A 25175-nucleotide genomic window follows, 5' to 3' on the forward strand; every position below is an offset into this window, starting at 1 on the left:
ACCACCCATATTTTACCCTCCTACACCACTAAATACTTGGAGAAACAAGTTCAAGTCCCTGCTTGTGCATCCTCTCTCATGCTGCTCCAAAACCCTCAGAGGGCCCATCCAGAACTGCATCGTAAGAAAAGCATTAATAAACCTGTCCTATGTAGTTCAGATGTCAAGTTGAGCAATCAAAAAACCAAAAGTGCAAATTAAGCTGAAGTTTAAGTTAAAACCAAATCTAAACCTTTCTTCCCACTAAACATTCCCTGCTTTCACTTGAAGTCATAAAGTCAGAAAGCACAAATTCTACATTTAGGGGAAGGGGAAATCTCTCCCCTCCATCCCTGACTTTTTCATTTATAAAAATCTCTAACTTTCTCTAACTTTCTAACTTCCATTTATACAAATATAACTCTACGGTCTTTTCAGCAAAGATTAACTTGAATTTTCTCCTTTTTTTTAGAATGTAAAAATGAAAATACTATCACATTGGAATCCAATATCATAGAAAACACAACACGGTTTTGTAGTATTACAAATTTATTTAGTTTCTTTGAAATCATTTTTTCAGCATTGAAAATTTCACACATACAAAAACAACTTTTATGTATTAAATCCAAAGTATGTTTTTTTTTTTTAAACAGAAGTGCTGTGCTTTTTCTCTTTTTTTTTAAACATCTTACGAACTAAATTCTTCACTTATAAATTTGATAAAAATAAATGATGCACATGTGAAATTCATGTGAATTAACATGTGAAATTCATCTCTTTGGGAAAAAAGATTATTATTTTTTTAAATTGTATCATGAAAGATACTGACCTGAAAAGGGATAAACAATCATACACAAGGCATAAACATTACACAGAGTAATTCAGACGTTTTATAAAGAGATCTGGAAAAGTACCTAAAATAGTAATATTTAGTATAAAATTTCAATAATAAAATATTGCTTGTAATAAATAAGAAAATGTGTTTCACTAATACTGTTCTTCCCTTAAAGCTCTCTTGGATGTAACATGATCAGATCTGATCAAAACTTTTTTTTCCTCTGTATAAAGTAGGCAGATTTACAGGCTTCAGGTCATTCCTTGTTAGAAACAATTTAATTATCAACAAAACAAAATTCAGTTCAAGGCTCATGCGTCATTACGGGCAAAAAAAATCCAGAGTGGGAATAGGCCTTACTACAGTGATTTTAGTATCTATGGTATTTGCCTATTTTGTTAAAACCAAAGTGGAATAAGACTTCTTATGGATTAGGAATGCAAAGAACAAGCTGCCCAAGTTTCCTCAAAAGCTTCTAAATATTTGTGTAGCAGTTCTCAAAGCCACCAGGGAAAGTTAGCTATACAGGGGATACGAGTTGTATCCCCATTATATGGGGACATTTGTTTTCATTCCTGCACGTCCCATTTGTAGACATGGCAATTTGGAGTAGTTCTTCAGCAACTGCTCAATAGCAATGTGACGGACATTCAGTTCTGAGGCCAAAGAGTCCTTTTCTTGGACTTGCTGTGTCAGCTCCTCAAACACATCTGCAAGAACATCATTAGGTTAATGCACTTCACCACTCTACTTTCATACGGATAACAAGTAATGGTGAACATTACTATTTAAAAGGCACAGGTATTTAAGTGGCTCACTCACAAGAACACTGTATAGTCCCAGCACAGCTTGGTATATGCATTGTAAACTGAACGGGATCTCTAGTTTTGTTTTAGGTGACCCAAGTCAAGGTGGAACAATTAGTAACTTGAAATAAAGTTGAATCCAGTGCAAAAAATACATGTATAACAAAGACACATATTAAATGCAAATCTGTTTCACCCAGTAAGGTTACATAATAAAGCACACAGAAGCTTCTTGCTATATGTAGTGATTGGATGTAAAGTGATCTCAACTCCAAACTTAACTGATAGCAAAACCATTACAACTTCTTTTTAAACACGATTTTATTTACCACAAAGCAGCACAAAGGCAAAACAAAGATTACTGAAAAATTCTCACCCTGGATTTGCTTGAGAAGTTTTTCATTAAGTTGCTTTAACTCTCCGGGAGTCATCGTGTTCACTGTAAGAATAAAATCCATTATCACTTCTAAAGTAACAAACACCTCTAAACAGATTGTCATTTTATCAAATTGTTTTTATTTGCTTTCGAATGATCAACAGGTGTGACAGTAAACTAGAGGCCACATTGTTTATTAGTAATTTTGGAAAGTTTGAAAATTCTCTTATGCTGACATGGACAAGTATCTATTCCACAGAAAGCCCCTTCCTTGGCATCAAGAAGATGCAAGCTCAAGCACTCAAAATACAAGTATCTAGAATCAGAATTGCATGTCCCCTTTTAACATTTCTTGGACTTCAGTTCTGACAGCAAAACATGTTTTCCACAGTGCTACCCCTGCAAGTACATATGTTTAATTGCAAGCAAGTGGACAATACTGAAGTTAGTTCTGCTACATTTGCAAGCCCTTAGAAAATTGCTTCTGAACAGACTTTTTATCATGCAGCTACATCTGTTACCTATAAAGTTTTGTGCCTTATGCATATAGAAATACTGTATACAATTTCCATACAGTAACTTAGTGATAAACAATGAAAAACAATGAAAAAATCTTTGTTTGATACAAGCAAAGACTAACATATAAAAAGTTTATTTCTCACTTTCTTCTGTCACATTCCTAGAGAGAACTAAAAGACCCTCTTCATCATTCATAATTCCTCCTATATATAAGGCTATTCTAAGACATGCACATTGCTCATCCTTGGAGAAAACACATTAAACCTTAAAGTAGGGAATTTTGAAAGTATTCTACACAGCTCTCAATCAACAGTAGCATGCAAGGAAGGCTTCCTTCCTAGAAGTCCCTCAACCCAGGTGTGGTGGGCAGAGCTTGGTGCCACACCTACTGCTGAAACGCCCCAGGGCTGGATGGTAAAAACTAACAAGCCTGGCCACCACAGGAAGTTACAGGATGCTGAAACAAACTAAGACCTTGTAAATCCTGCCCCTTAGTGCTGCAGCTTAGCAAAACACACTGCACACCACAGGGACGAGACCATACTGCAATCATACAGCTTTTGTTCAGGGATTTATGAATGGCAGAAGTTTCTGTATTGTTAATTTTAAAACATAAGTTCTGATGAGGCTGATTTTTATTTACCCAAAAGACTATTCTGTTATGCTAAGCCTTCTCTTCCAAACCTTCTCACATCTTGTAATTGTGGGTTATTAACTTTCTCTTGTTATTGCCAAACTAAAGAAGTTGGCAACAGCTAAGATAGCCTGCTTGTAGCTGCTCACGACATAAGGCCACTTAACAGAGGAACAGTTCCACCTGTCTCCTCCAACAGCCAATTACAGCAGTGCTTCTCCTAACCTTCAATTCAATAGAACAGATTTTCCCACAAATTACCACACTTTAAGTTGATGTTTTTTAATCTCCATGAAAGGTCTGATCAGATTTAATATGGTAACTAATAATTTTAAAAGAACAAAGGAAAATTAAATCAATAAGTCTTCCCTTCTTTCTATACCCAGGGGTAGGAAGTCACTTTCTATTTCATTATTTTCATCAACATTTCAATAGCTGCAGCAGGTAGGCAGATTCACACATTTCCCTCCTCTTTGTGTGTATCAGGACAGGTCTGTGTTATGCCACATAATTCTAATACAGGAATAGAATACTAAATTTAAATAAGTTTTTCTATGCACAGCTGAGGAAATTTTAAAAATACTGACCAAGATATTTACAGTTACATTAGCAACATTTATTTTTTTTTTAAATAGAATGTTACACTGTTACAGTGCTGGTGCTGCAATAAGAATGGACCTAACTTCAGCATACATGGTCCTACTAGATTTTTCTCTTAAATTAACTTTACATAAGCACAAAGTTTCCAAATGAATATCTTACAAGGCAGAAAAGATAAATAATTAATTTTAACATTATTTAAGACACAAAGCAAAAATGCCTTAAAAGCATATGATGCAGTCATAGCAGGTAGGAAAAAAAATGTTATTGTGCTCAAAAAGAGTTTTACGTTCCTTTGTCCCGAGATCAGAGAGATAAATTCAATGTGACTAACTTCAGTTAGATAACCCCATAAACCAGGTCAAGCTTTCATAATTCCTCTGTTAAATGCTGTCCTGATTTATTTAATTCCAATTTATGACTCCAGAGGACAGGTGGTCAAACAGCACAGCATATCTGGTTTGATTTATGGCACTGCAACTGCTAATTTACAATAAATACAATAAAAAACATCATACATCAGTTAAAATTGTCTTGTAAAGAATGAGAAATAACCAAACTTTAGAAGGACAAGTTCTGTTAGTTTATTAAAAATGGGAGTCTAAAGAAACCAATTCCAAATCTCACAGCACCCCTTTCTCTCACTCTCTCATTCCAAATTCTGCTGTTGCCTTTTTTCCATTATCTAAGTTTTTCACAGAACATTTTACTAGCTTTTTCATCTTCTTTCTCAGGTCTTTTGAAATTCAAAAACACTCTCCAATTACTTTCCTCATTTACAAAAGTAAGAGTTAATGTATGCTAGTTTAGGACTAAGAACTGTTTAGAAGCATCAAGGTAACTGTACGGATCTCTAGGATCTTGCACTTGACACATATTATGTAACTTGGTTCCAAAGATTCCAATAACCTAGATGTATGTCTGAAGACTCTTCCAGTGACTTTTCCTGAAATAACAGGAAAACTTATTTTTTCTTATGCTCAACAAGCAGAAAACAAACAAAACTAGAAGTGCACGTGGAGAGTCTGCTGCTATTAAGAATGTTTAATTCTGTACATTGCTTCACAAGTTTGCTCTGTTACTTTACCTCTAGTTTCCTCTACTGTTTAAGACAGCTCTGTCCAAAAGGTAACTCAAGACACTATTGATGTTCAACAAGATGATTGCTTTCAGGAGTCTGCACAAGCACAGTGTGACTGTCATGACTGACGTATTAAAGACAGACTGCAGCCAAATGTATCCTTTCTTTAAAACATATATTAGACAGGCGGTGTATCGCTTTGTTGTATAACTATCAGGAAAGTTCAAAAAAATAAGAAAATGAACAAAAACCCACCTCTCCACCCACAAAAACTATCTACCTAACTATGTAACCACATTTTCCCACAGATTTTACAGTAATTCTAAACTGTTAAAAGATGCATTTCTGTCTGTGAATTAATGCCCTGTGGTAACATATAGTGGTCAAGAGATATTTCAGGACATGCCCCCCACTTGTGAGGCTGCATGTAAATAGACACATACTTACATTCTTCCCTGCTGTAATGAGGATGCCTGTGATGAGGAACACTAGTGCATGAATCACTTTCAGCTTTTTCAGGTTTCTGGGCTTGGCTGTGATTAGACCACAAAACACTATTGCAGCAGAACGTAGCACCTGTTTCTTGTAACATATCAAGTCTGAAATCAGAGGATTCTCTTTGTTCTAAAAGACTTTGTGAGCAGCTTGAAATGTTTCCGGAATTTCCATCTATCCATTTTGCAGAGTATCTAGGTACTGGGGAGTCAAACTGTGGCAGTAATTTTCTATCAGTCTGATGTCTGAAGTTAAAAAATGGATGTTGGGATGTTTTTGAGCTTTCAGTATCAGAGTCTAAATCCTTGTTTTGTGCATACTGTATGATCCAGTTAATTTTTTTGCTCAAGATATTTTTTACTTCTGCATATGTACTTTTAGAGAGTTTTGACCGTGGACAGTCCTGATTTGCTATTAAGTGGAATTTTTCAAAGCAGTCTCTGTGGCCCCTTAAAGATCTTGTATGTAGAAGATCCGACTTTGGTACTCCTGTAAAGACAATAAAAAAAAAAAAGCAGAGCTCACTGTTTATTCAAACTAATTTTTCAAAACCTTTACTCACAAACAACCAATAAAATAAAACATTTCCTGATGCTTTCATATTAATAGTCCCATCATTGAAGTAAGCCTGGTATGTGATGATAACCTAAATGATCTGAAATACCACCCAATCTCAAATCCTTCAAACTAGTAATCTCTAGTGCAGGACTCAGACTCACAGGTTACCTCCATGTGTCTCCTACATGATAACACAGATTAAGCAAGCTGCCAGACGCACATATATTGGATGAAACAGACATTTATAATTTGTCCGAAGTAACGCTAACTACGTATCAGACATTTCCACTGAACAATAGTGAAGAGCATTCATGCCATTCATGCTCTTGCCTTCTATGTATAATGTTATGAGCCATCTGGTCCACCAATACTGCAGCGCCCAGGTTTTGTCAAGTACTCAAACATAATTCAGACTTCAGTCACAGTTTATTATTTTGCAGGAGTATAAGCCTGTAGCCCAGCTTGAGAATTGAGTTCTAGCACTGTCTACGTTTGCCAACATTAAATTGTCTGGAAATTAATTCCATGTAACATGGATGCTTGTTCTCCTCTTTGCTTGTCCTCCTTCAAAGACTATTCAAATAGCTACAGCAGGTAATTTACTGAAACCTCAAAGTAATTGATAGTGATTGACATGGTAAAAAGGAACACAATCTGTGAAGATCAACAGTTGTTCAGACAGATGGCATAAGAAATTACTATTTCATAAAGTGAATAGTACTCCACTACAAAACAACTTTTCAGCTTCAGTGGATACTTATTTTTGTTCAGATTTACCTATGCAGTAGATTCAGTATCCGAGTTCAGAATACTGAGCAGGCTGGCTTACCTCAGTCCGTACGCTACCTGGGAAGGTCCCAATATGAACAAAAAATTATGTAACACAATTATGTCCCTGATTACAACAAGAAGCATTTCTGAGAACCACTACTTGAAGGTGCCCAATGCTTACTGATGTCAACAAAGGTAAGATTCTTAATATTAAGTCCTGAAAACAAATCCAAACACTTTATTTTGAATCTCTCACGTAGCAGTAACTGATGTTCCGTATTTGGGAGGTAAAACAGGGAGATGAGCCCTTACAATTTTTCTTTATTTTCTACTCTCTAGACATCAGTGAAACTCAGGAGTGCTACTGTTCTGGCCTTGTTTGTAAGAGCGTACATACAATTTATAGGTCAAAGTGACAAGAATGGGCAATGAAAGATTATGACAGTGAAATTTATTTTGTGCTGAGCAGCAGAGGATAAAGGTAAAGTCATGAAAACAGGTACTCCTTCTGTCCAGGAACTAAGTATTGAAGCAAACAAAAAAACAAATCCTAGCCAGAGGCAGTTTTCAAGAAGGAAACAAAATACGAAGTACAGGTGTCATCTCTATAGCTATAAAATCAAGATCCTTACCCAGCACCTCAAAAATCTTTCAACCTCTTTCAGCAAATAAACATCCACTAATCCACTACCTTTTCTTAGCTTTAAGTGATTTGTCTGCTTGCAATGGCTATTTTCCCCTCTCTCCCTCCAAAGACTTTAAAATAATAACAAAAACAAAGAAAACATTTCCAGTGAAAACAAGGAAAGGCAAATCATTTATCTTCAGAGCTTATCGGTATGATTATAATAACTCTGTTTAACTTGGGTAGTATGATATAAACTAAATCATTAAGCCATGAAGAAACAGAAAACACTGTCAACTGAAGTTGTGAGACAGCCACATTTCAAACTTTACAAAAACTTTTGTTTGTTCAATGCTCTTCGCTTTACCCAAGTGATTCTTTGTACTTTTTGTTGCTGTTGTTTGGTTTAAACTTACTGAAAACTTCAACAGATTGGAAGGAAAAAGTCTTGTACAATTTTCCATAAAGTAGCTCTCAGGAACCAACTTAATTTCATCGCAAGATGAATGAATGAAGCCAATGTCTTCTAGCGACAGGACAGAGAAATCCCACCTAAAGCAAATACTTGAAGATTTGGTTAAAGAGATTAAAAGGAACCACAGGAAGCACAGTTAAGGATGGCTGAGGTAAACACAGTTTTGCACAGACTGATTCTAGTTCCTGGCTCTTAACAGGTTCTACCACCTGTTTTACTTCTACCCTTCTCCCAGCCCACCATCCTCCCAAAACTGGGGGAAGAACTACAACACTGTTTTTATTAAAAATACAAGAACAGAGTCTTGCTAGTTCAGTGAAATACTCCCAGCACTAGTTCCGAGGCATGGCCTCTTGTGTTTAGCTCCTGTCTGGCATGGCTGTAGAAGCAGGTCAGGCTACACTTCCTTGTGTATACACACTAACACTTCTGAGGCAATCACAAAAGAAACACTTGCACAACAAATGACAGAATACTACAGCTTCACTTAAAATACGTTAAAAAAAAAAAAAAACAGATCTGAGGCTTTCTGCCTTTTTATTTCCATTACAGTAACACATTACTTGTCCAGAAACAAGTTCTAATCAGCATTAGAGCAAACAAATTTATAAATGTTGTTCTTTTAAAATGCTCTCTTTGATTTTAGGGCATTAAAATTTACACATGAAATGGTGAATGTGTGAAAATAAACGAGTAAGTACTAATAATCAATTGACAGACTATGATATCTTCTTTTCACAAAACAGCAGAAAGGCAAATAAGAAACAGGAGTACAATGAAAAAACATTCTAAAAGAATATTAAATATTTTTTTAAAATTGGATATTGAATACACAAAACTGAATATGCACTCATAGTCAAGCACAGGTAAAAAACCTTGAGCTCCAATATAGAATTTTTGAAGCCAAATACACATGAGCTCTGTGGTCTTAAAATAGTTTACGGGACTGCTAATGATATAAAAAGTATCAAAAGCTTGTCTGAATTTATTTTCCAGAACACTTCCAGATATGAAACACGCATTTGAACAAAGTATGTTGCACTACATAGAATTTTCACATATTGGTCTAAGAAGCCCTATCCTGATAATTTTTTAATAGAACACTCCAAACACATTTATTCAGAGGTTGACCCTTCAGAAGACAAAAGCAGAGAATCCCAGCCTAGATTAGGTGCTGACAAACCCCAGCAAATTCTACTAGAAAGTGTATAGGAAATCCTAGAGTAGAAATGCAGCTGGCTAAGGGACACAGATCAGGTTCCAAGGCTCACACACTTTATCTTCACTGCAGATGTTAAACAATTCCCTATTGCTGTGAATCTTGCTTTCAGCAAAATAGAGGACTATTGTATGAATAAAACAACAACAGGAAGAAAGAAAAACCCACACCACTGAAAGTCTCAGCATTCTTTAATTGAACCATTTTCTAGGCATGACCTCTTCTTTTCCAGAGGGTGTCAGAGTACTCAAAATAGAAAACACACAATTATCAGTCATACAGAACAATAGAAAACATAGCATGGCTTTATGAAGCCCCATCTGATTTTTATGTCTCTGACATGAACTTAAAGCAATTTAGCAGTCTTTCCTACTGCTAAGTTTATCTTCCATTAGAGTTTTGAGCATCGTTAACTTTCCCACTCCAGAGGCATGCTGCTCAAAGAAATGAACTTCTCAGAATTCAGTAATAACAGTTGCTAATTTCAGGCGCACCTATTATAGAAGAAAAAAAACATTCCTTCAAAAGTTTTAAGTTTTGCTATTTATAAGCCACAGGATACTAGCCATAACAGCATTATTTCTGAACATGGGGCCAGTTATTACAAAAACTTCCAATCTACAAGAATAAAAATCCCATCCCAAATCAGAATTTACAACCACCCTCTCCTCTTAGAAGTTAGAACCCTGGAGTTCCATCTAGATGTTCTTCAATAAAATAAGGAACAGCAAACTTACAGAAGTGGTTTGGAAGTTGTCTTTAGGCTAGCAGAATTGCTTCATCTTTCACCTGGTGTGAGTTTCTATGTTAACAAACATACACAAAAACCATCCTCTCTGCTGTGCTAAGGTGACAGTCCCTTCCCATACAGAGGATATGCATAACATCTGCCACTACCATTTTAGAATTTTATCCCAAGATCTGAGGATTCACAGTAGCTGTTGTGCCAGCACAAACTAGCGATAACCTACCAGAATTACAGCAACTAAGAGTACTTTCCTTTGACATAAGTCCTTCTGTTCTGGGCAATATCATCAGCTTTATGAGGCAGAAAAGATGCGTATTTCTTTTTACTAAGTAATACTCCATATTTTTCTTCATCGCCACTTCAAAAAAATCTACCACCTGGTAAACTGACATGGATTAAATGACACAAAGATAATTCAGTTTTAGAGGACAGACTACTTTATTTAACACTATGAACACAGAGACAAATAAAACAAAGGAAGACTTTTGTACTTCACAACGAGTAGTATCACAGCGTGGATGTATGACTGTCTCAATCAGTTCGGGGGATTTTCACAGGATGCACTGGCTTTTAACTTCCTGAAACATTCCAGTTACTGCTCTCCCCAGCTGTCTTCTGTGACTACACAGTATTGAAACACCAATGCTTTAATTGACCTCTGAACAACTGCTCATCTCCATTGAAAACATTAAGATCAGACTAGCTCAATTTTGATTTTTTCTTGCATGCAGGACTAGGACATGCGAAACGAAAGGAAATGCTTCCCAAGACGTTGTTTCATGGACATAAACATTCATGTCCATCTACAAGTCAGATCACTCAGACTGCTGTAAGAGGAGGGCTCTTGCCCCAAGACGTCTTCAAAATGCATTAAATAAAACCAGCCCATGGTAAACTATGACAGCAAGTCACCCTCACATCTAAATGACAAGGGGTGGGGAGACCTGTTATTCTTCAGTTGTACAATTCTGCCAACACTGAAAAATGGGGCCATTATAGACTTATCTCCAATACATCTGCCTCATAGGACTTAAAGCCAAATGCTATTTTCAAGTGTATTCATGCAGTTTCATTTAAGGCTTCTGATTTGTTAGATTAGCTGGAAGGAAAAATGCCAGTGCCATTCGTTAAATTCCAAAAGCAGGCAACCAGTAATGACTAGATATTATCTTTTTTTCATAAATTAAAATTCTCTCTTCATTTTTGTTTGATAAAGCCAGTGCTCCCCATTCATCAAGTGTGTAATCAAGACCTCCCATTACATTTCTATCAACTTACATGTACTTTGCCACATAGCAAACATCCTATATAGGACAACATAAATCCAACTTAGCCTTTAAGCATATTTTCAAAATTCACATTCCCTATAAGCTACTATCTAGGAAGAGTTTTTTCTATTACATGAGATGAGCTGATGCATTCTGCAGAAAACTTTACTACTATGCCAGAGATGCTTCACTTTATAAGAGAAATCTACTAAGCTGACCTAGAAGAGAATGGAAGCCATGAGACAGTATTTCTGTATTCGGGATGATGCCAGAGTAAGTAACATTACCTGCTCATATTACATACTTGCACATACAAACTTCCCTAAGTTAAGAGAGTTCAAAAACAGTTTTAGGACTAGCCACACAGCGCTATTTACTCGGCAATACTTGTATGGCACTCAAAGGATTAAGAACAGCATCTCCAACCATGTTTGAACTTGAACTCATAGCTAAGAGGTTTACTGGAAGCTGCAGCTAGTTCCACAAGTCCATTCAAGTTGCAGAAATGAGTCATGCCCCTGGACTGTAAATGCTACCTTAAAACAAGTTTTCATCTGTCTACCCTAAAGGACAATGATGAAAGTTTTTAGCTTTTGTTGCCAGAATAACAAGTCATTTGTTATTTTATTAGCATAAAAAAGACGTATTTTAGAACAGAATGAAAGTAAGACAGTAGTTTGCAATCCTCTAAGCTACATCTCATAACCTAATTTATTTCAGTAAGATATTCTTCCATACAGCATAAGAGGGGAAAAAAATGTAAGTACTTGCAACTTTTAAGAACAAAAACACATTTTTCAAAGATGAACACTGAGAATGAAGAATAAGAATATTACACAAGATTTTATAGAACTTAAAATACAAAAAAGCTAAGACAGACTTGTTTATAGCACCTTTGCCTCAATCTTGAGACTAGAATGCACTAGATCTTATGCTGAAATTGCTTAAAATGCTGTGAGTCTCTCCACACTTTAAAGGATCATGGAAACGTAACTACACTTAACGTTAACCAGTGTAACTACTGTGTCATCTACTCCCTACATTCTCTTTCATATTAGAAGGCCTGCAATACAGATTTTGGTTTCAACTCCTGCCATTTACAATTCAGCTGTTTTTCACCTCTAAACACAAAAGGAAGCAAGCCGGTTTACTTGTCAGTTAGTATTCTCCAAGATGTTATCATAGTCAGCAGCGACAGATAAGCAAAACAGTACATAAAAATCAGCTCAAACAAACAGATTTTTCCCATCCATTATAGTTTCATTTCCCTTACAAACTCCAAACTGACACCTTCTAAACAATCCTGCCTTATGACACGCTAGCATAAAACAGGATAAGACAAATACACCATTTGTGACAAATAATGAAAATTAAACTGTGATTATTACAAAGTTTGAAATTTTCAGAGCTGAATGTGATGTCTGCACAAATACATTTGGGTATTAAGCTTCCAAAGCTGGGATTTCCCCACACATTGTTTGGAGGATCACAGAGTGTGCATCAATGAGGGACACATCTGTGTTGCATGACATGCTACCATGTAGAGGTATCTGAAGAACCCCGAGCAGCCCCACAGGCAGCACGACTGCCCATCACTCCAGGCACCTCTCCATGCTGTGCAAAATGTGGACTAGATGGCTACATCCTTCTAGCAGGAGGAGCACAGCACAAACAGGTATTGTCACGTGGAAACCTGGAAACAGAAACTCCTGCATTTGGCATCTCAAAGCAGATTGTAGGGACACCATTACTAGGTGTTTTTGTTTATATCTATATACAAACACAAGAAATAAGTGTGTCTGTATTCCACCACCATAATCCAGTCTGCAGTTCGAACTTCAGATCTGTTGTTAGTATTATGTATTTACTATCATGGTCCACTTAATCACTTTTGCATGCTACAATGAAATGGTTCTTGAGAAGAAACTGGTCTCAAACTGAGATACAACACATCATTTCCTGGCTTACGCAATCTACTTAAACATGAATTTAAACCATTTCCTGTTCCAATGGTTGATTACTACTCTTGCACCTACTCAGAAAAACAAAACAGTACATAACAATCCCTGATGTTCACTTTGCCTGTACAGGGCATACAGAAGCCAACATCCAATTCCAGCAGACCCACACTACCTATATATTCTAAACTCTGTCTACAACTTTAAAACTGCTGTACAGAACCAGCTTTGTTTCCCAGAGCATTGGCTTTATGTATCTTAAAGTCTAAGCAATTACGTTAGTATCCTAACATGCTAAGTCACCTGATAATCATCCTTCTGGCTGGTTTGGGAATAAATGAGGTATTTACGCGTATTTTAATCCATTTGATTTCCCTGAGCATGAATCCTCTAACTAAATGAGCTGAAAGGGCAACCACAAGAGACAGAAACACTGCCCTTTTGTCCCCCCCATTCTTTAGAGTGAAAAACAGCAGAAGCATTGCTAAACTCTCCTCTACAGCCATCTCTCCCTGTTCCTCAACAATAGTTGATGACAAGTAATCGGAGACTGTTTAAACCTGCATCTTGGCTTTCTGTTTATTCTGTATGCCCGTTCTCCCTTTTCTCCTCATTTTGCTAACAATCTTTCAGTTAACTTTAGAGAAATGGGCCCTACAATCCATACACACCACTCCTGAATAAATTCAATGACAGACATCACAGCTGAACTCCAAGCTACAATCAAACCAACGGTTTATGTGAATTAACTATCCCACCAAATCTTAGACTAAACTACAATTTTATCTCATTTAAACATTATAAATCTAGTATTCAAAAACAATTTATTACAGAGACAATATTTCTGATCGAAAACCAGAATTTTCATAGTAACATAGCTAGCTTTCCTAGTTCAGTAACTCAATGATTACTTAGCTAATGCAGACCACAGACTAAGCTTTCTGTGCAGGAGTCTGTATAAAAGGACTGGAAAAAGAACTTGAATGTGTATTTCAATTATGCATCATTACTAAGCTATTGTCCAACCATAATAAAGGTTACAAAAACCACAAAGCATCAAGAAAGTAAAGGCTGAGACACATCACAGTACTGATCCAGGAGGAAGCCTATTCAGTCATTACACACTGGGATGTTCTTAGATTTGTTTCTAAATACTCATCTTACTTAACCAGGACAATCAAGGACATCACCATCTACACACAAACTTTTACAACTTTTACTCACAGATGTCCAAAACACAGACTTACACCAGTAGTTATCTACATGTATAATGTGCAGCTATGTACTATATTTTGTTTTGGAGACTGTGCGATTTGTTGTACAGTACATTTTGTTTATATACCTTTGAGAAAGTCTGCTTTAGATGGGGTTTAAACAGCTAAGTTTTGGCTTAGGTTCGTTTCATGTATCTGGATTTACCACAGACAGGTTTAAAGAACCAGATGCCGGCAGGAATGGAAACAGAATTTTCTCATTGGTTTCACTAAAGCACTAGAATACTAAATCCTTTTGAACAAGGAAACTGGGGAAATGACTTCCAGAATTTCATACATTATACAGAAATTAACACTGGCTGCTGCAAACAGCAGGAATACTTCAGCTCCTGCAAGATCCCATGATGCACACCAATACAAAAAAGGAGCAATCCTTAAGCAGTATCCTAGCTGTTGCATGAACATGAAATAGCCTGTTTCACTTCCTGAATCACTTAAAAACACACCTGAACAACAAAAAAATATACACGTTTTAATTTCCTGCATTTTTAAATATGATTTCAAATAAAAACTATTAGCAAGAATGACACTTATTCTTATGTGTGGGATAGATAGCACATTTACAGAGTTAACACAACTTACAGTCAGTTGATTCTGTGCAACAAGTCATTATGTGAAGTTTGTTACAATATAAGCAGCAAGTTGGTATGAAAATATGCAGTATAATACTCGGAGTTACTATGAATTTTCTGTTTCATTCCCTACCCAGGGCTCTCAAAATACTGCTCTTCTAGATACATATAAATCATTGCCTTTGTTATAGGAAAATACAGGAGATGAATGTAACAGATGTGCCAGAAGTAGAAGGAATGTGACCCTGGATATGGTAAAGAACTGGCTCATACAATGTTCAGCTAAAAATTCTTTTGAAGATTCTTTCTAAAGTCACTTACACAACCTCTGCTGATCTTAAGCCTCCTCTCCCTATAAAGGTAACAGTACATCTTTTCAAAGAAGAGCACATAAGACAGAATATCAGAAATTGTGGTATTTTGATGCTGCAATGACCAATTAATACTGCAATTAATACTTTTCTTTAACTATGCAAAATAAATTAAGAACGTAATGGCCTCAGTTTCAGGTGAGCTTTCATCAGTATTCTGTTCAAGTTGTCTTTTTTTAAATTAAGTGAAAATCTGGGAGATTATGCAGACTATACTGCTGCACACACTACGCCTTTGTTATTATCAAGTCTATTTAGAATTCTGGAAAATAAATATAACGTGGTTCCAGCTAAAAAACATGATCATTTTGTAAAGTAATATCCATTACAAGAAACTTTGACAAGTCCACAGCTTTTCAAACAGAGCACAAATAACCATCCAGCAATGTTTAATGCACTCTGTTTTATTTTTTTCACCACTTCCACTACAAAAATAGATTCTGAATGTAACTGGCTTACTTAATTCTAACAATAGCAACACATTTTTTTTCCTAATTAAAGAGTCTACAGAAAGAAGCGTCTTAACTCTTGTGCAAACCTATCATTTGAAAACAGGAAGCAAATTAAAGCACACTGACGTCTTGGTTTAGGTTAGACAGCTGCTCAGAGTTTTCTATGATAAAGTGGAGGTATACAAGCATGTCTCTTCTAAACAAAAGCAAGATTACTACTCAAGCATGAATGCATTGTTCATATTAAAATATATATCACCTCTATTAGTAAATGCCTTAAAGATTTTTTTTTTTAATTAAACCCCCAACTTTTAATTAAAAAACAAAGTACAGGGTCAATATTTGAAAGGAATTCCAATTTGCTAATATATTTTACAAGTTTCTGTGAGGTGATAACACAATTCTATTACTTACACATGCATTTAAAGTAAGATGCTCAATAGAAGCAGTATATTGAACATAACACTTATAGTCCCCTATATTCCAGACGGTCTTATACTTGTGTTTCAGAATAAGAAACTAGACCACTCACTGGGCACAGTGCTTATATCTCACAGTACTCCCCCTCAGAAAGACTCAATCAGACTTTCAGTGTACTCTCACATTTATCAAACAAACCATATCCTGTTATCTGTCACCAAGAAATGAGAATATTCACATTACAGCTTTAAGATCTTCACATTCAATTGCCTCGTACCAGTTTAGATTACTCTAGGTGGTCACCCGCATACAGAACTGGCAAACGCCAAAAGAACTAGTTGTTTAAGGAGGAACAACTTACTTTGTTGTCCAAAAAAAATCGAGAGACCATGTTTATGCATTAAAAGAAAAAACAAAACACACCTTATCTGACTTAAAAATGGAAATCTCTGTTCTATTCTGTTCATGCATGCCCAACCACTTACTTCAGACATGAAGACAAGGAGCAAGATAGGCAGATTTGTTGGGAAAATGAGGCTTCATGCTCTAGAAGCATACAAGTTTTTACTCAATCCATACTGTTCTGGAGGCCAGTGACAACGCTTACAAGATCAGTCTTTAAGAGCCCAAACTGCTACTTTACGCTTTGCAAATTTTAAGGAAGTTCAACTGTGAATCCAGTCTTTATCATGCTGCGTGTATCACCGTCTTATGAAAGCGCTAAACAGACCTCTGATTATTTTTACTTAAAAAGGAGAAACTGATCTGCTTCGAAGAACAACTTTGCTTAGAAATTCACAGAGCAAGTTTCATATATAACCCACTCTGATCACTGAGCAAAAGACTTTGAATAAAGGCAGCACAGGCGCTGCTTTCCATCAGAACAGACCCCGGGGCTGAGCACCAGGAGGTAAAGCCCCGGGAGCCCCCCCGCTACCTTCGATGTTGAGCTCGAAGCAGACGTGGCAGAAGGACAGCGTCTCCCTCTCGGTGCCCAGCTTGCAGACGCTGCACACGTTGTCATCGTCCAGGTCGATGCTGACGAACTGCTCCTCGTTCATCCTGGCCCTGAGGCGGGGGGGGGCGACACGCGAGCCGTTAACGGCCGCCAAGCGAAACAACGGCTCCAGCACAACCCCCGCCCCCCCGGCAGGCAGCGTCCCGGACAAGTTTCTTCCGCGGGGCGGGGGCGCGGCCGCGACGGGGCCGGGACCCCCACGGGGCGAGCCCCGAGCCCGCACCCCCAGCCCCGCGCCCCCCCTCAGCCCAGCCCAGCCCCGCTCACCGCCGCGCTCCAACACCACCGCCCGCCCGCTGCCGCTGCCGGCGCCCCGCTATTGTCCGCCCCCACGGCACCGCCCGCCGCTTCCGGACGACACCAAGGGCTCGGGCGGGACGGGGAGGGAGGGGCGGGACGAGGCGGCCGCCGCCCGGCCTGCGAGCGGCTGCACCGGCAGAGAGCGCCCCTGCCCGCCGCCGCCGCTTGGGCTCGCCCAGGGCCTGTGTGTGTGGGGGGGGGGAGGGAGGGAGGGGGCGTGTGGTGGCGGTGGTGTTTTAACACAATTCTGAGGAAAATAATAAAAACATTGGTCCCTGGGGATTGCTGTTGCCTCACGCTCCTTGTGCGTGTGGAGGGAGGGAAGGAGGGAGGGAAGGAGAAAGTTCCCTGACAACACGGCTGGGAGTTGTGCCGGGCCGGCAGTGTGCGTGCCGGGCAGCCCCGGGTGCTGCTGTGCAACGTGAAACCACGGCAGCTCCGCTCGCGGAACCGCGGCTGGGGGCGCCGGCCCGCCCGGGAAGTTCCCCGGTGTGAGGAAAGCACCCGCAGCGCGCTCCCGTGGCGTCAGCAGGGCTGTGTACCGGAGAGATGTGCAATCTGCCAGAGTCTGCTCCTTCGAAACACATTTTCCGACACCTTATCGCTTACAGTCTGGTAGTTCTGTCACTGTGTTTTCTCAGGGCATTTTTGCAACCGTATGGAAAAGAAACAATCAAACAGTCCCTCTGTGTTAATACATTCCTCCACAGCTTTTAAGTAGTGCAGAGACTTTAGGTTTGCTTCTGTGGGAGGGCAGCAGAACGTGCTTCATCCCTGAGCTTCCTGAAATCTTCCTCCGATTGTTTTTCCCACTGCATGACGCTGGACTTGTGAGAGGGATTGCATTTCCCTTGCCTGCTTTTTTCATACACCTGAAGGGTAGCAAAGAAGCAGCAGCCTGGCTTAAAATATAATTAAACAAACAAACAAACAAACAAAAATAGAAAGGAGAAACTGGGCAGATGACAAGATTATAGTATCTATAAATATGGGTGTATTTTCCTCTCCAGAATCTGATGTAAATCCAAAGACTATTGAGTTTTAACACCCCGCTGCAGCTGTGAAATCCAATGGCAAAAAAGCCATGAATCTTGTTAACAAATGACATGTGGGAGATAGTAATGGCTCTTGGCAATTGAACCGCTTTCCTTGTAAAAACAATCACTTTAAAATATAGAGGTCACTGCATTGAAAATAGTGAAAGGAAAAGTTTCAGGTGCAAAACTATGAAAACAAAACAAAACAAAAACCCCAAGCAACCTCAATTAGTGCCTATGATGTTGTTTGTATGTATGCATACCTATACATATTTCCTCCCAAGTCCCTTGCTTCATCAGTGCATATTGTTCTAGCTAGGAGTTTACTTACACTGAAAAATTACTTTAGTAACAAACAAATCTGTATCATCTCTCTCTTTCTTTTCCTCCTCCCTATTAAGATTGTGTTTACATTTTAGGGAGGCTTTGGCAGTAGGCATGTTTTAATAATTCCCATGGCTTCACCTTCCCCTAGCTGCTTGGTTGTGTTCCCACGCTATTTCCTCACCATGTTTCAGTCTTGATGAGATGACACAAGGGACTGGATAACTGATTTAAAAGAAAGAAAATTAATTCTAACTCAGATTGATTCACTGTTTTGTTTCACAGTATGGCCCTACAAGCAGTGGTGGAAAGGCAGCTGAAAGTAGTACTCTGTCCCCTGTATCATGAAATCATGGCTTTGACTTCATTGGTATCTTTACTCTAAAGAGCTGAAAATTAGTAATGAAGGTTTTTGTCAGTCTTTTGAGGGCATACAGTTTTCTAAGTGAAGATGTAGAAGTTGCAAAGTTAAAAAATATTTTTACTGAAAAATACAGTGTCAAACAGGAGTCCAGGAAGAAGAACAATAATGCTTAGGCATTATTAAAGATACTGCAGCAAACTCCCAGAGGAGATAATGAATAGCATTAGCGTTGCTCAAATGAAAGTACCTGTGTAGATATGAGTGTGTATATTAAAAGAGATGCAGGAAAGGAGAAAAGTTTATAAAGAATTTGAATTTGGAATTCATAGTCTAGGTGAGGACTCCCACTTTGAAAACCTCTAAAAAGTAACATTCCCAAATCAGCTTGATTTCATTCTCTTTATTCCCTGTTCTCTTCATTCTGCTGTCCCCTGGGTTGGGGGATTTTTTTTCCTCTATAGGTCAGGCAGCTGAGGCTTTTCTAGGCATTTCTATGGATCATAGTTTTTCAGGTAGTTCTCTATCTGCAGCTAATAAACACAAATACATTGTCTCCAACTCTTTGTTTTGTTTGTGTGTTGTTTTTTTTTTTTTTTTTCATTCATTTTGTTTTCCATAGTTTCTTTTACTTGTTCCTGTTTTAATGAATCAGATGGTTCTGTGTTCTCTAGACTTTCCTTGCTTATTTTAGCTTTCACCTCTGGAAGACTGAATATATAGAGATAGAAATACCTTGCTATATCCCGTCTTGACTCTTTTCTTTTGTGATCTCTTGTTTCTTATACTTTCACTCATATTCTTTCTCTTTTAACTTCACTCAGTGTTTAACCTTTTCTGTAATGTATTATTTTAAACCTTTACTGACTAGTTTTAGCCCCTCTTGGTGTGTGATGTAAAATCTAATTGCAAAGAGGCAGTTCTTCTCTCCCTCATCCGGCCATTTAATTTTCATTGGATCTGATGATCTTATGGCTGCTCCAAGGTGAACTGAGTCACTGAAGTGACCCAGCAGAGGAAAATAAACAAAGAAAGACTTCTCTGTGAGTTCATGAAATTACTATAGCTTCAGATACATTATTGCTAGATTTGGAGAAAGGGGTTTTGGGGTGGGGATGTGACTGACCTTTCCGTAGTCTGAAATTACATTAAATTAGATGCAGCATCACCAGTCTTAGCCCTTGCTCCCAGCTCTTCTGTTCATTTATCCAGTCCCTTTTCTATGCCTTTCCTTCAGGCTATGATCCCATAGTCCTCTTGGCAGCAGTGTCAGCTTAAGTGTTCCCTGTTTCTATCCTCTTCATTCCTGCTTTTTTAATTTGAGTTATGTGCTGAAGTAACCAATATCAACCAGATTCCTGTACAGTTCACTGCATGATTGCCCAAACATTCATTTTGGCACAGCAGATGTTGTGTCAAGATGGTAGGAGGAGTGGAAAGCAGCAGCAGAAGCTATTTAAATGGACCGTATCAATAGATGGGTAATGACAGCCTAAGCCTTTCTTCTCCAGCCTCTTTCTGCTTTTCTTTTCTTCGCCTTATTGCCATTTTCCTCCAGTTTCTTTCTCAATTTCCTTCCTGTTCTGCTATACAAAACCAGGAAATTCGTTCCACTGCTCTCTCTATGGAGCATTTGTGTCATTCTATGGCTCAAGAGTTTCATGGTCACGCCACACCACCAGTATGTATCACTTACATCTTCTTCCACTCATTCACTTACATGACTTCATTAAAGTGAGATCTTCACCTGTGAAAATTTAGTTTTGTTCATTAATCAGTGATAGGAGGAGATGTAGGCCTCTTCTGGACAGTAGGCAAACTCAGCACCAAACTTCAAAAGACTGCTGAGGAAAGCTTTTAAAGCTAACCGCAGTACCAATGGTCTAATCACAGCCCTGACCAATCTAGAAAAGTAGATTGCTCATTGTTAAGGTTTTTGGCTTCACAATTGCCCCAGAAAAAAAAAAAAAAATCCAGATAGCGTGAAAAATCAGTCCCTAGAGAAACATGTTCTGTATTTTCTGAGGTTAGAAGAAGAAATCTCCAGTTGTATATGTCTGCTAGGCCACAAAAAGGAGGAAGCTGAGCCAATGTAAAAATATTCCTCAGTCACAGAACGTGAGGGTGGAGCAACAAATGTTTATGCCTTATAAGCAAAGGCTTATGGCAGGTTGCTGGCTACAGTGGGTCAGAGATGTGATAAATCAGTCTGTGTCTGTTCAAACAAGTCATAAACAGCAGACAGAGGAGAGAAATTAATTCTCTGCCCTCACGTTATGGTAAAAGATTTCCTAGTAACTTGTTTATCCTGATTTTCTGTTTAGAAGAACACACAAGGTTTCTTAATGCTAATAAGGTCTCAGTGATTAATTGTAATGATGACATAGCACTTTGTCTAATTTCTAAGTGGTGTTTCATCCATAGAGTTAGCTATCCTTTGCAGTGCCTCTTGCCCCCTTAGTGATCAACCAAAGCTTTTTAAACTTTTTTCTTTTCAGTTTAACTGAATGTATTTTCTGCTACCACAGCCTTATTTCTGGCACAGCCTTGTTTTCCTCCTTGATAACCCAACAATTTACAAATTTGTGCATTTCTACCAATCACTGAAAGTGCTCTTACAAGTGATGGACACCTTCCTCCTACCCAAATTCCAGCACACTTCTATTCCACCTTAATCTTCCTTGACCTCTCAGTCAGTATCTTCTGACAGTGTAAGTCATTCCATCATTTCTAAAATAAGGTTTTCATATAGCCTTTTTTTTTTTTTTTTTTGGTGTGTGTGGTTGATTTTCCTTTTAATTCTTGGCTATTTCTCTTAAAGAAGCGGATTCTTGTCAAGCAGCTTTTAATCATGATCTGTCATGCATCCCCTGAAGTTCTCACAGCCATGAGCTCTGTCTCTAGTTGTCTTATCCATGAACTTGACATTAACTCACGTCTTATTCTGGTGACTCATGGTTCTACATCTACATTGCTGATCTGTCTTTCTTCACCCGATCTAAATCAGTACCTTTTTGCCACCTCTTTGAGGAAATTACCACAGCTTACTTGCTTACTTGGCACAATACATTCAGGTCTTTTTTTTTTTTTTTTTTTTTTTTTTTTCTCTCACAGACCTCTCTTTCTCCACGTTTTTATTGTGAATGACAAACTATCTTTTCAGTCATTTAGGCCATTAATGTGAATACTTCTGGCAGCATAGCTCTCTCTGGATCTAAACATAAAGTTTATGTCTATATTATTTGTTTCTTCCTACATATCAGTGAGAAGATTCAGCCTTGTTGACTGTCTCAGCTGCCCCTGTCACTTCACACCTCATCTAGTTCTCAGCTTCTTTCTCTAATTCCTGTGCCTTTCACTGTGTTCTTCTAAAGTTCATTGAAAATTGCATTGTGAGGATTATCTTCTTTGCTGACATAATGTCTCTGTCTCTCTTCTGGCTTTTCGTTTCATCAGCATCAAAGGCAAACTCATTGTCCTCTTCAAAGTTTCTGATCAATTGACTCTATACTGAATCAGCTTTATTGTCTCATTGAGCATCAGCCCTCATGTATTTCCTGTCAGTAATACTAGTCTTCACTGTCTCGTTAGTGCATTTCTCATACAATCACCTTTGGCCTTTTTACAAAGTGCCTCCGCCTTTGCTGGAAGTTCCTCACAAACTCTGAAGAAATTAGTTCATGCTGTTACTCACCCAGGACTTATTTCTGTATTGCTGGACAGAGTTGTTGCCCAGAATTGAACATGCAAAATACAGTCTTCGTGCTCTGTACCTTTCGTTATCTTCACTGGTACTATCCAGTTGTTCACTTTGTATTTCTGAAATCCTATAAACTCATCTTCTTTTTATTATAAATATTTACAAGGTTGTTACCAAAGCCTTCTGGTTGCCAAACTGTGGTCTTGAAAACCATCTTAAGTAGACTGCAGTCTTTTGCTGCTTGAATAAAGGTTTTATTCAAGTTTAGGCTAACAGGTATACATGTATAACATGGGAACTATCCGGGGACATGCCAGCCAAATGTCCACTGCCTTACCAAATGTGAGGACCACTAAGTAGCACACGTACCCACAGCATTAAAGAACTTTAGTGGCCTTTAATAGCTTTCCACATGTTGAAATATCAGCCTGAAAAGCATACAATAAGATAGTTGTGTTCTTTAGAGGGCAGTAAGATGTATGCCACTGTCTACTAGACAAGACTCAGGTACTGCTTTTGAAGTATATAGGTGTTTCAATGTCATAGCAAATGCTCTATACATATCTTGGGAACTGATAGCATTAGTTGTATTCTGAATACAAAACCAGGCTATTCTGTGTTCATATTGCAATCTTCTGTAGCAGCAAACACAAGAAGAATTACATCTTCATACTGCTCTCCTTCTGTATTATTATTATTTTTTAATGTTGAATCTGCTCATTGACAGGGTATTGATAGGGGATGATTTGTTAACTGCTTCCTTCCCTCTTCTGTTTCAGAGAGTTAAAGTTCAGGCCAAACAAAATAAAAACAAAAATAACAATAAACATGGGAAAAATCATCTGCCTGTTCAATGTGTGAATTCATACAACATACTAAAAACATTTATGGAAGCTTGTCAAAAAGGAGACAATTTTGAATGCCATTGTTTGAAGTATTTCTTCTCTACAGTCAATGTTCTAAGGAGAATAATCCTCTGTGTTGTAGGATGCTTCTGTGGTGATAATGTTTGCATCAGCAAGTATATACTCAGCTGAAGTGCCTGAGTTGTTCACTGCAACACTCATTCCAATCACTGGTACAGCAGAATCAACCTCTTTGGAAATTCATTTATCCAGTGACTATGTTTGCTCTTATTCCTGCCTCTTATTGCTGTCAGCATTTAGGTGTTTTATATATACATGTATATACACATACTTGGATGTTACTGCTTCAATTAAATAAAAAATCAATAGGGCATCAGAGGAAATGCTGAAGGAAACAGCACTTTGCAGCCATATGAGTTTGCATTAGTATAGATGATCAACCTGCCAGAAAACTTCACTGAAGCTTGCTGCTATAAAGACTTTTTGTCTATACATACATAACTACACTGTAGCATCACTCCTAGCATCCCTGTATTGACTTAGCCCTGCCTCATTTCAGTTCTGGTGGTGCATTTGCACTAATTATACACTCAGAAACTATTTACATCAGTTAGTGCCCTAACACAGTGTTAGGAAAAAACACTATTAATTCACTTCTGATGCCTAAATATATGAGAAGGATGGAAGTTCTACAGCCTCTCTAAGCAACCTGTGCCAATGTTCAACCACCCACACGATGAAAAAGTTTTTCTGTATGCTTAAGTGAAACAAAGATGGTGTTTAAGGGCTACAAATATGGTAGAGGGTCTAGAGTAGAAAATGTATGAGGAGTGGCTGATATATGAGATGAAGGAGGAGTTGCTGAAGTCACTTGGGTTGTTCAGCCCTGAGTAGACAAGATTGAGTAGAGATATCATCATGATCTATGGTTGTCTTACAAGGGGGAGCAAAGGTGCAGGCACTGATCTCATCTCTCTGGTGACCCAAGGGAATGGCATCAAGCTGCATCAGGGGAGGTTCAAGCTGGATATTAGGAAAAGGTTTACCAAGAGGGTGTTCAGGCACCGGAACAGGCTTCCTAGGGAAGTTGCCATGGCACCAAGCCTACTAGAGTTCAAGAAGCATTTGGACAACACGCTCAGACATAGGGTTTGATTTTTGGGTGGTCCTGTGTGAAGCCAGGAGTCAGAATTGGTGATCTTTTTGTGTCTTTTCTCTTGCCTCTGTCACTGGGCAGCACTGAGAAAAGTCTGCCTCCATCTTCATTACTCCCCTCATCAGGTATTTATACACATGGATCAGATCTCCCTGAGAACTTCAATGCTTGAGGCTGATCAGTCCCAGCTCTGTCAAGCTCTCTTTATATGACAGATGCTCTGAGCCCTCTGTCATTTTGACCCCTTGCTGGACTCTCTCCAGTAGCTCTATATCTCTCCTGTACTGTACTCTTCTCTGCCACAGGGGCACATTTTTGGAATTTTTTCTGCTTGTTGCCCACCAGAAAAAATCAATTCATTTTCTACAAAGATGCTT

At 38.3% G+C, this 25175-nt stretch overlaps 1 protein-coding gene across 1 annotated transcript; it reads right to left on the bottom strand.

Annotated features, from left to right (window-relative positions):
• Window positions 1–510: 510 nt before the first annotated feature.
• On the bottom strand, window positions 511–17465 carry C1H21orf91 (chromosome 1 C21orf91 homolog). The gene is made up of 5 exons (XM_038164919.2): window positions 17322–17465; window positions 16974–17104; window positions 5278–5814; window positions 1997–2059; window positions 511–1524 (listed from the first exon to the last, which is right to left on the bottom strand). The coding sequence occupies exons 2-5, from the start codon at window positions 17095–17097 to the stop codon at window positions 1364–1366; spliced, it is 885 nt and encodes a 294-aa protein (XP_038020847.1). The 5' UTR covers window positions 17098–17104; window positions 17322–17465; the 3' UTR covers window positions 511–1363.
• Window positions 17466–25175: the final 7710 nt, after the last annotated feature.

This window comes from Anas platyrhynchos, chromosome 1, assembly GCF_047663525.1.
Source record: "Anas platyrhynchos isolate ZD024472 breed Pekin duck chromosome 1, IASCAAS_PekinDuck_T2T, whole genome shotgun sequence".
NCBI lineage: Eukaryota > Metazoa > Chordata > Aves > Anseriformes > Anatidae > Anas > Anas platyrhynchos.

Excerpts from the sequence above, each read along its gene's own strand:
- C1H21orf91 (XM_038164919.2), bottom strand. The coding sequence starts at position 17,097 with ATGAACGAGGAGCAGTTCGTCAGCATCGACCTGGACGATGACAACGTG. Across the intron at positions 2,060-5,277 it reads TCATTACAGCAGGGAAGAAT|TGAACACGATGACTCCCGGA; the intron begins GTAAGTATGTGT and ends TTATTCTTACAG. Across the intron at positions 1,525-1,996 it reads ACTTCTCAAGCAAATCCAGG|ATGTGTTTGAGGAGCTGACA; the intron begins GTGAGAATTTTT and ends ATGTTCTTGCAG.